This window comes from Euprymna scolopes, chromosome 13, assembly GCF_053919585.1.
Source record: "Euprymna scolopes isolate OS-2025 chromosome 13, ASM5391958v1, whole genome shotgun sequence".
Lineage (NCBI taxonomy): Eukaryota > Metazoa > Mollusca > Cephalopoda > Sepiida > Sepiolidae > Euprymna > Euprymna scolopes.
Genome location: NC_136494.1, coordinates 64,187,873 through 64,200,659, shown reverse-complemented (window position 1 = coordinate 64,200,659; position 12,787 = coordinate 64,187,873). Strand labels below are relative to the sequence as shown.

General features: G+C 32.8%; 1 protein-coding gene across 1 annotated transcript in view; it reads right to left on the bottom strand.

Annotated features, from left to right (window-relative positions):
• The window catches only part of LOC145292051 (dynein axonemal heavy chain 5-like), a 579,775-nt gene that overhangs the window by 459,015 nt on the left and 107,973 nt on the right, over positions 1-12,787 (bottom strand). Inside the window, exons 6-10 of the mRNA XM_080138079.1 lie at positions 11,976-12,050; positions 9,372-9,458; positions 8,101-8,274; positions 6,612-6,801; positions 5,842-6,007 (exon numbers count right to left, since the gene is read on the bottom strand). Coding sequence (XP_079994205.1) covers positions 5,842-6,007; positions 6,612-6,801; positions 8,101-8,274; positions 9,372-9,458; positions 11,976-12,050 — 692 coding nt within the window. The remainder of the gene's footprint in view (positions 1-5,841; positions 6,008-6,611; positions 6,802-8,100; positions 8,275-9,371; positions 9,459-11,975; positions 12,051-12,787) is intronic.

The window sequence follows — 12,787 nt, the reverse complement described above, 5'->3', positions numbered from 1 at the left end:
CCAACTCTGATGTTATGATGTTAGCCCGACAGCATAAAAGTCAGGTAATCCAGAGAGAGAGATCCTTTTTCGGAAAATGGATTTACTTCTCACATTAAAAACAGTCTTTTTGTCTAATTGTACCATCGCAGTAAAGAATAAAAAAGAAACACATGATAGAACACAGATGCATAACACTTTCTTTCTCCCCCCCCCTCTCTCTCTCTGTATTAATAGGCATATAGAAACGGAAAAGATTTATTTCCCCTATTGCTCTCTCCCCATCTATATATCATGTTTTATTAATACAGAAAGAGAAAGAATGCATATATGTGTGTGTACGTGTATATAAGAGAAAGGGATAGTGAGATTGTAAGATCGTGTGTGTGTGTTTTCTGTGGAAGTTTCTTTTACCCCTGTTTACTAAACTCACCATAAGTATTGTTATAGACATATATAGATGAGGGGAGAGAGAGAGAGAGAGAGAGAGAGAGAGAGAGAGAGAGACAGACAGACAGACAGACAGACAGACAGACAGACAGACAGACAGACAGACAGACAGAGACACAGAGACAGAGAGAGAATAGAGTGTATAAATAATTAATTGAATAACTACTATAATATCCTATAGAAGGAAAAAGACTTAATATTTTATGGAGATGTTATTTGTTTTTGGTTTTGCGATACGTTTTGAATCAATTTAATTATTTATGAAAGTGCATTTTTATCTAAATACGAGTTGGGAATAATTTTCCCTTTAACCAACTTGGTACCCCCACATGAGGAGCGGCATACATATTGTTTCTAATCCACTGACAGGTGTTTCGTCGTCTACGACTCATCAGAATGGCTGAATCTAGCGAGATTCGTAATCAGGTCTTGAATTGGAAGCCATGTTTAATTTCAGAAGAGTTTCCGAATGCTATTCTATACAAGTCCTAGTTATGAAGAATTGTCAATGGGTAGTTGTTCTGCACAGATTCTGGACTTTATTAATTTTGCAAGCAAAGAGCAAAAGATCCTTCTTGTGTTGGCACGAAAAAATTATGTGCTGGAATGCTAAAAGATTTCATTTTTTATGGAGAAATTCTGGTTTCTGCTAGCAAAACGCGAATTAATTTTATTCGTCAGTTCCTACCGGCAGCGTTTATAAATAGAATCTCCCAACTGTCAGGGATCGTTAGATACCAAAAATATTGCAACAAATATGCATGGCGAATATTCCAATAGATATGTCATAGTTTATAGATTCTTGAATGAATTCAAAGTAGAATACATAATGGTAGTGGTTTTCATCCAACAACTCACTGATACATTTAGGATATATATATATATATATATATATATATATATATATATATATATATATATATATATATACACAAGTTAGAAAAGCATTTCATCCATTTCTTTTATGTAATGTACATTCTGTTGCACTTTTTAAAAATATCATTGAAAATTTTATATCTATATCATTAATTGCTAGATGAAAGATAATGTTTTCAAATTGCAACAGAATGTACATTACATAAAATAAATCCAAGGTAATTTTTTGATTCAATTTAAATTAAATTTTTATACCTTACTTTGTGAAATTTATAAAAGTGGAATTTGAAGATAAATAAATTTCAAATTGAATCTTGTACCTTTATTTTTAAAGCCTATAGTAAACACATTTTGTTTAACAATTTTCATGCCGTGGATGAAATGCTTTTCTAACTTGTATCTTATCTTTTTTAGATTATATTTTAAAACTCTCCTTCTCTATATTTCAGTTTGTATTTCTCCTTACACCACAACTCATTTTTGCAACCCCCTCTTTGTATTATTACAGGTCTGAATATTCTCTCTGTTTTAGTTTGTATTTCTCCTCACACCACAACTCATTTTTTGCAACCCTCTCTTTGTAATACAGGTCTGAATAATGAGAAAATCTGAATTTTTTTTAACAAAAACTTTAAAATAACTTTTTTAGATTCAATTTTTTAAAACTTCTTTCAGAATAGAAAATCTTTAAATTTAATAAGGAACATATTTCATATAGGTTTCATTAACAAATATTCAGTACATAACGAGAAAAATAGAGATGAAAATTTCAAAAGGAGTGTATAACTGGTTATGGTCAATAGTAGTCCTCGCCAGCGAAAGTCTTTGTTATTGTTATTCTATTATTATTATTTAAAAAAATTTGTGTCCTGCTCTTTTGCTCGAGGACTAATATATATATATATATATATATATATATATATATATATATATATATATATATATATATTGTTTTGCATAAGCATTAATATGTTGCTACACATTCATGAGTATGTTTCGGTCAACCAGTTATAAATAACTAGAGACCTCTTCATGCAATATTGCTTTCTCTCTTGTATAAGCAACATCGCTTGAAGAGGTCTCTAGTTATTTGTAATTGGTTTACCGAAACATGCTCATGAATGTGTAGCGACATATTAATGCTAATGTAAAACAAAAAAGTATGTCTTGCCCTACTTCAATGTTGTACACTCTTGCATTAACCTTGTTTAAACTCCATTGGTTGCTTCATCTCTAGAAAATATTAACCTGGAATTATATATATATATATATATATATATATTTATTTATTTATTTATTTATTTAAATGTACAGAAGGTTAGAAAAACATTGGTACCGTCGGTTTCAAGTAAAACATAAGGGATTGAAACCGACGGTACCAATGTTTTTCTGACCTTCTGTACATTTAAATAAATAAATATTAAGCTCTTATATCGAAAAAAGGTTTTTTCTTTGTAATCGAGCACTTTGTTGGAATTCTTTTCCCCAAAACGGTAAACAAATGTATGTATATATATATATATATATATATATATATATATATATATATATATATATATATATATATATTACAATAGTGTACATCTTCATAAAAAAATGATAGGAAAAAATATTAAGTAATTAGTAAATAATCAGTAATATAATGTTTCATATATAAATTATTATTATTTTTGATGACCTAAAGAAAAATCTCAAGTTAACTTTTTATTTGGAAAGGAAACTTTCTCTAAATTCATTTCCAGTAGCGAGAGTTGCCTGACTTGTTATTTAATTTCTTGCTTCCCCTATCTCTTAAAATAATTTCGTCCAAGGGGGGGGGGCAAGAAAATAGCATTTATTTTACTCGCTAACTACTGTGTGATGGGTTGGTTTATATTTACTCATTTCTTCTATATTAATCATTATTTTTCCGTCAAAACTTCCGACATTATATGAACTAAACCTAAATGTAGATTCCATGAACAAAGCTTCTTTCTTAGTGTGGAATTGTCTTCCGTTTTCCTGCTTTCCGGCTGACTACAATATGGTTGTCTTCAAGTCTAATGTAAATAAGTTCTTGATGAGCCGTTCCATATAAGTTATCAAATTTACCAAATTTTCATTACTAACGATTACTATATTGTCCAATTTACTACTATGAACAAAGCTTCTTTCTTAGAACTGCACGCCTGTGGAATTGTCTTCCGTTTTCCTGCTTTCCGGCTGACTACAATATGGTTGTGTTCAAGTCTAACGTAAACAAGTTCTTGATGAGCCGTTCCATATAAGTTAACAAATTTAGCAAATTTCCATTACTAACGATTACTATATTGCCCAATTTCTACTGTACACTCTTTAACCCTTATCCTTGAGTGGCCTCTTGGCCTTGATAATGTGGTGATGCCTATGTAAAAAAAAAACAACAAAAAAAAACAACGAGGCAATTACTATGCACATCTTTCACAATCACTATTACAAACTCATACTGAAGGGTGTTTTTGTGAAAGAATACACACCTCTTTTTATATTAAGCCTAAAGATCACGCTTTTGATTAATAACAGGGTATTCCAGATAAATAACTTTTGATTTTTCAGTTTAAATGCTTCCATAACCCTTTTCAATTATTGTTGTTTTCTTCTTTTCCTTCTTTATCTTATTTTTCTGCACTTTATTCTACGTAAAACTTCTAAACAATTCTTTACGTTAACCTTCAGAGCCACGCTATTGATTAATTACAAGGTTTTGCCGAAATATGAGTTTCGATTTTCCAGTTTAAATGCGTACATATTAATTTTAATTATTCCTCTACACATTACACCATAAATTTATAACTGGTCAACAGGGATTACTTACATGGATACATATTATAGGCACGGTTTACTATTTGATTAAGGGCATCACAAGCTTAAAAAAAATTTTTTTATTACATTTTCACCCCAAACAAGGCACATTGCCACTTTGGTGTAGGGAGCTACTATCAGGGGCAGCAACTACTGGGGCACTATGTTGGGATTTGGGCAGCAAGATGTCGGTTCACGTTACACTTGAACTTCTGCATCTCAGTACATTTAGGGAAGCAGGGACCTGGAATGGAATTCCAGAGTTGTTTACTTCGCTACTTCGCTATAATAAATGTGATTTATTTAACAAATGGGTACTTATGCAGATTACAGACCTTACTGAAATAATAACACTATTATTTATTGATCCAGTCTTCAAATGGGAGGCACATAACAATTCAATAAACAATACTTTCTGTATACATTGGCAGTTTACTTGAAAATAATATGTAAAATATAGCATGGTCCATATTATGCATACGTACAAAACAAAGAACACCACATCGGTCATGGCTGTCATTCTCTGACACTTGAAAACAATGACACTGACTATGCGGCTAGTGCTTACAAGTAACCGTCTCATTATAGCAATAACTGCCAGTGTGCCTCGGTGTCATCACGTGACAGTAACTAACTAAAAATATCACTATCCAACATTTACTACCGATAACACTGATAAGCACCACTGGATTACAGTGCCTATCACTGGATGCCAGTGCCCGACAATTGATAACAGGCGATTGCATTTTTGAACAATCCAATGAACGCTGTACCCAACAAAAAATGATTGCTGCAGAGGCAACCCGTGGTCACTAAACGCCTCAAAACAACACACACGCCTATGACCCCCAGTGCTAACCCCTAACATTCAGTGGCAGACAGTTTGATTTTGGAGCAACAATTTGATTTTGAATCTAGACCAATACTGATCATGGCCAACAGTAAATGACAATGACCGCCATGCACCAACGATGACAGTTGTAAATGTAAGTAACCGCCCTAAAGCTACTAAAGCTAATTGCCAGTAACCACCAGCGCCAACAATGACAGCCAGTGGATTCCACTACCTGCCACTGCTAGACAATGCACGACAGTACAAACCAGATGCTTTCATTTTGGCTACTGCCACCAGTGCCCACAATTTTCTTGAGCCGACAGTCGCTACTACTAGCAATCGCTGCCATATCTCTGTATTACTATTTTTTAGCTGTTTATCCATCGCCAGTAATTTACTCAATATGATAATGCATTAGATAATGATACATATATATTTTTTTTGTTTTCGGAGGTGGAGCTTCACTGTTTTGGCTTTGGCTCATATTTCCACTGGGCATTGCTGGTACATTGATCCTATTAGTATACAAATAAATGAACTTTATTATAGAGTGGATGATGTTACACTCGTTATAAAAAAAAGATTTTGTTTTAAAACAAAACAATAATGAACGATGCGAAAACAACATTTCTAATTTTTTTTGAACTGGCCTCAAAATTACCAAGTACAACACTGAAAACCGAACCTCTAAAAAAGATATGACTCCAAGAAGCACTTGTCGAGGTCAATTGAAAACAAGAATTCTTCATCTTTCTTCCTCTTGGCATTCTCTTTTGATTCAAGAGTAATTAATGGTCAAATGATATTCCTGGGTTTTGCACTTTGGTCACAGAAGTCAAGGCAGTGACTTCAAAATAGGAAGCCAGATGTTGAGTACCTACTTGTTGAATTTTGACATCCGATTCTTCCAGTAAGTGAGTTCCGCAGTCGGACCGATGTCGTCGGCTTCTCTTTGCATTTGTTCACTCTCAGCCAGCACTTGTTCGATTTGGTTCGACCACAAAGTCAGCATGTCTTCGAATTTGTCTACAGATTCTGAATTTCCAGCTGAAAAATAGCGGAACAAGAGAAAAGAAGTATTTTATTAATAAATAATGATAATTTTCATTAATAAATAATGAGGAAAAATACAACTTCAACTTTTCTTTTCTTATTGGTTGTTAATTCATAATGTTTTGACCGATGTAAGCTCCGACTTTCTTTAAGTGCATTCTTTGGAACTTGAAAAGCTTTGTTTCCAAATTTTTGAGATGAAGATTGGTAATTTGTATTATTCAGATTACTATACTTATCGTCAATGTTATTTGCTAACTTTCTTTTAGTATATCAATGAACTCCTGACTCTCTATTACTGTGGATTATATATAGGGTTCAGTTTGAATCTCCATATAGATTCCCGAGTGCAACATAAAGATTCCCAATTTCGACAAGATGAACCTGAAGAAGGTCGGAGGTTATATTGACCGAAACATTAACTAGATGAGAATAGTAATTTAAATAATACGAATAATTAAAATTGTGAGAAAAAAAATTTGAACTATAATTCTCATCTTAGATGTAATTTTCATAAACACTCTTATCATTATGCAAAATGAACCTGTTCTCATTCTTGCAAGATCGCATTAGTAAAAAAAAAAAAAATAAAACCCACCTGCAATTTGGTAATCTTGTGGACCGGTCAGCCCTTGGGTCATATAACCATTGCCATTTTCCAACAAGACGAGCTGTCCTTCCAGTATATTGACTGCATTGTTCAAACTGCCTGAGAACCGTTCCAGTTGTTCGATAAATTCTACAACTTTTGTGCTGTGGCCATTTCCATTCGAAAGGGAACCCCAAGACTATAAGCCAACAAAGAATATTGGAATTTAATAAAATATTTCAAATACTTATTTTAAAGACAATTTCTGGTCTGCAGAAAACAGAAAATGCCTAAGGAATCATTTTTCAACGGAAGAAATTGTTAACAGTATTGACGTTCATATGAATAGATTCGTAATTGTTACGTTGTGTACATATGAATATGTCCCAAAACGACGTACATGTTGAATAGTGGGGGTAATATTTTATCAGTTTATTCATGTACGTATAAATGCGTATATGTATATACGTCGTATCATTTGGTTGATCGTCTAGTGTGTATATTTTAATATTTATGCAACAGTTTTATCAGAAAACGATTGACGTGGACGTATCGAAACAGTTGTATACAAAGAGTTCTTTTTAACAGCTGTAAATAACACAACACATACCGGGATTATATACGAACATTTATTTTCATGATTCCGGCCGGCATCTTCAGAGATTACAACGTCTTCACATTTTGGCTGGCTGAGAAAACACTGCTTTCTGCGTCATGGAGAGACCAACTCCCTTTTGAGTCGTCCGTTCTCTCTGATGTCCAATGACTGACTAGAATCTCCTCAAATCTACGTCGTCTAAGACCCCAACCGCTGACGTAACATAAATCAGATTATTTGTTTATTCAACTCCAAAATTATGTTTTCCTGCATTTTCTAAAATCACATTCTTTTTGTAGTTGTTTATTATTTCAGTTTTTAATCACCTTTTCGTAATCTAATTGTTTACTTTTCTAATCATAATAATCGATCCAGCGACCAGCCGTTATCAATTATTATTATTATTATTATTATTATTATTATTATTATTATTAATAATAATAATAATAATAATAATAATAATAATAATAATAATGTTTTGATCCTTGGCCCTGCCTGCCACAGTTAACACAGATACTACACTATGATCATAGTCAAAGGGTTACAACATTACATAATAAGAAATCAACAGGTATAATCCAAAGTTGTAAAAATAATAAATAAAATATTTATTAATGCAAACAGCAACATTTATATTTTTTGGATTATGCTAACTGCTAGGTACGTGCAAAACGAATGGCCGTTCCCCAAAATGTACAAATATATTGGCTCCTCCCTCTTGTTAATTTCTTAAAAATTACCAAAATTCAGGAATTAATTTTTATGAAAATTTTAGCATTTAATACTTAATGATCACAGAATATAACGAACCCATTATTAAAAAAAAAAAACTCTTTGTGAAATTGTTTTACACTGATCTATTAAACACAACTAATAAATGAACTTCCGTTTTTTTCTTACCTCCAAAGACTTCAGAGAATGCAAAATTATTTTTGAAATGTGCTCCCCAAAGCCATGCAGCATTTCACCTTTGGTACAGTCAAGAATTCCAAAATTTAAACCCTGCGCAATGTTAGCATCTGTGACTGCCTTGTCGATGGTCCTCAGAAAATAGACGCAGATTCCACCAAACGTCTGAAACAAAAATAAATATAAAGAAGTAAAATAATAATACAGGTGCATCACCAATTTTTCGACACCGTTGGTTTCAGAGGCTTCTGGATTACTATGTTGCCGATTTCATCTTATAATATTTTATCAAGAGACACCCTAACTAACTGATTACACAACTATTATATTTTAAACCATCAGCAATTGTTTTCTATTTTACTTGGGACTCATTTCTTATCAAGGACTAAATTTCGCTCGAGGATAAAGGTTAATGAATGTAAAGTGGTAGTGTAGCAATCGTTAATGGTGTAAATTGGATAGAATATATATATATAATGTTTCAGGGTCATCGGTTATCAAGGCCCGAAAGCAACTCGAGAGTAAAGGTTAATGAATATAAGGTTGTAGTGTAGCAATCGTTAATGGTGTAAATTGGGTAGAATTTGATTATTTATGGGGAAGGTTCACCAAAATCTTGTTTGCATTGGATTTGAAGACTACTATGTTGTATTTAATTCGAAAGCAGACCAGCGGAACAGTGGTACACAGGCGGGCAGTTTTGGGAAAGAAGCTTTGTTCATGGAATCTGCATTTATATTTAGTTACAGATAAGTAGTGGGGGAAATCATATATAGTAGTTGTAGCTAGTCGGGTGTTTTTTGTGAAAGTTTGACAATGCTACGTGGTCAGGGTGTATCGTTTACATTTAAAACTTGATTAGCACATTGATTTTTCTGTGGAACTATAATTAGAGTTAAATTTGATCAAAATAAGATAGAATCTTAAAATAAAGGTAAATTACCACCAATATATGCAATGTAAAGAAATAAATTAATAAATCTTTCATACAGAGTTATTTGTTGGCCACCCAGTAAAAATTTCGCTTACACATATTAATATATAGATTTTTTTTTTTACAATTTCTAGTGTATATGCCAAGATAGGAGCCAAACCATAATTGTGACAGTTTGTATTAACGTATCACAAATGCTGACTTTTATGAACAAAAATTTTATAGACAAACATATTATTGCACAAGTATAAAACTGGCATAAAACATAGATTTTACCTTAAAAGAAATTTAAGCATATTTTATTTTTATTCATTTATTTAAAACTTACCTCAACGTCTCCTCCGGTAATACAGAGTTTTCTGTGAGATTGTGACGAGTTATTCAAATTTTCATTCTTCATATAACCATTTTCTTTCTGAAATGATCAAAATGCAAATTATATTCAAAAGAAGAAATACAGCCGATAAACTGTAAACAATAAAAAAAACTTGTTCAATCTTATTTTTATTTTCAAGAGGGACCAAATATAAATTCACTACTCCTGTAGCAATATTAAATGTGAATGTGTAAAAATAGTCTTAAAAACGTAATTTTTCGTGTAATGTTAGATGAAATAGAAAAGTGGAAAATTCGATTGAAGCATTAAAGCTACGTGGTCAGGGTGCTGTGTCACAGAAAGGAAGTCTCCAGTGACACGTAATGGATAAGCTGATCAAATCTTTCTCTTGTTTGTAAACTGAAAAGAGGGGTGATTTATGTGAAAATGCTGCAACCTAAGTATTCTAACGATGTGTTTGGTTATTAATTTCTATTTCAGTCATGCCAATTATTTAGAGTTGAAAGAATACACAGAATGACAAATCTCTGTATTCACATGCAAAGTTATTTTCTTTCTTTTCACTACAAACAGAGACAACGTTCGCTCTTAATATCAGCAGATGTAGTTCTCACTTCTTCTCGTCACAGACAACATACTTTCACACTCGGTACTAGTAGCAGTAGTATTTATTTCTTCTCTTCATTGACGACAGTGCATGACCTGTACAAAACACATGCAAATGATGTGGTGCCCAAAAGTTTTGATTTTCAAGCAAAAAACTTCACTCCATTTATTTTGGACTCCCACGGTGCTTATTTTGAATAATCATGAACCTTGTCTTTAAATAACACGATTCGAGGTACATGCTCTAGTGTGACCACTGTTTCCTTGCAGCAGGTGCATGCTAATCATGGCCGCATATTCTTTTGACTTCCAGCACTCTTACCATAATAATTCAGATACTCAGGTAACTAAGCATGATATGGTAGCACTTTCAGGTTTTATTCCCCATCTAAACAACAAGATCTCGAGTGAGCTATATATCTATATATATATAATAATTCGCTTGTGGGATGAAACACTCCTGTAGATGAAGACTAAATGGACTTTTCTTACACAGAAATCAGAACCAGCTCCAGACGTCAGCTTCTAAAGTGCATCGTTAAACAGGAGAAAGTTTTATTTGAAGACCTGATGATAAGACAGCTCGAGGCCATCATTGTTAATGACCGTCACATCCAAGACACATCAACACAGATTGATCAAGTCTGGCCCCAAACAAATTATTGCAGTCGAGTTGGTCCATAAACAATTGTGAATATTAAAGATATTTACTCAACTATTGAGAAACACAAAAACAGTATAAAGAATGTTACTTGTCACATGCAAATATTTACATGAGACAAAAATGTCTTTCTGGTGTAGGACAGTAGGAGTTCTGGTTATTAGAGTGAAAATTACTTCTTGAATTGTAAACCATGCTTAATTTCAGAAGAGTTTCCGATAGGTATCTATTCTATACAAGTCTTGGAGATGATGAATTTCAAGTGGGTAGCTGTTCTGTACTTGTTCTGTACTTGTTCTGTACGTGTTCTGGATTTTATGATTTTGCAGGCAAAGAGCAAAAGATCCTTCTCATGTGTATACGAAAAAATTATGTGCTAAAAAGATTCAGTTTTTATGGAGCAATTCTGGTTTCTGATTGGTTGATAGCAGAACGTGGGTTAATTTGATTCGTCAGTTCCTATCGGCAGTGTTTATAAACATAGATCAATAAATGGCTTAAATCACAGGCAGTACAGATACTTTTTATCTATCTTTGTTTGTGAAGCTATTCCGGTCAAAGAAGTAGGGGAAGTTTTGGCATTACTTTATATGAAATGTTGATTTTAGAATTATGTTTTATAGGAGTGTCTTTTGCAATAACATTTCATTATGAGTGCAGTTTCCTTTGTGATCCATTCCTTCCTTGATCTTTGATTTGTGCTAATCATTTTTATTTATATACATTTGTTCTTTTGTATAATGAAACCTAAAATAAGAAAGACCAACATGCGCAGGATGCCAACCGTGTCCTTCATGTTTGCTATTAAAAGAGCTTCTGCCGATCCTGATGTCTGTTTATCCCTACGAATTTTATATTTTTGGTGTCATTTCTTTTTTTTACATAGTTTGATGCTGTATGCAACGTCAGGCCCAGGCTTAATTTTCATGTGAACTTGTTACAAGAATAGTGCTTATCTATTCTATATATAGAAATAAAAATCTGTTCATGTAAGATGTTTCCAATAAAGAATAATAATCAATATTTGTTTCAATGGCCTACAACTCAAAACCTTTACTTATTTTTTTTATTATCATTTACACATATGAAACATATGACTAAAGTTATGTCAGCGATGTTTTCCAAAACTCTGCGTATCAGATAAGAAGTTGACTTTTCTATCCTGGCGTCCAATCGCGACTACTTGCCTTTCAAATCCATTTATTATTTTGGCTATGTTCACTGTGGCTTTATGTTCACACTCTGTTTAAAAACCATTTTCGTATTACTTTATTTTCATGCATTACATAACATTGTAAAAAAAAAAAGGCAAAAATAATCACACTTACATGAATGGAAGTCTGGTAAAAGAAGATTAATTTCCTTGGTCCATTTGGGGAGAAAAAATCTTCTATCATGTCAAACTAGAGCAAAAGGCAAAAGCAAACAAAAAGATGTAAATATTAATATATTTAGTTTTCAAATGTTATTTCATTTAAGACTGTATAAAAAAAGAGACACGAGTAGTGAGAAGTAGTACGAGAATACAAAGTTGTTGACTCGATAAAGTATATGGATCAAATGGAGGGTTGTGTGAGTGACCTAATAATATTAAGTATATTAAATGGAGGGCTGTGTGATGGACCTCCATTCAGTCTTGAAAGACAATGGATACTCTCTGTAAGGGTAGGTGCACTTGTACTTGTGAAGCAAGGATTGCACAATTCCAACCACATTTCTTCTGAATTGGAACTGTTTGAGTTCAGTGGCAAAGAGAAGTCCAAGATGACTGGAAACAATGCCGAGATAAGCGGAAAGCACATACAACACCTGGAAGTCCCAAATGGTCACCAATTTTAGTACTCACCAGGCTCAACATTATTTAACTTCAGTGATCTAACGGGAACCGGTGTGTCAACGTGATGTGCCTAATAATACTATTAAATGGAGAGTTGTGTGATTGATCTAATAATATGGATAATGATACCAACATTCTATAAACCAATTCATAAGTGATTGGCATTAAAATATTTACGATTTCACATAATAATGATCAAACAGTAATAATGAAACTTGTAGCAACGTTATACAAATGAAGGCTCTTTCTAATGCAAACCTATTACAGAATGGAGATATAACAGAAAGTGAACCGTGAGTTTTC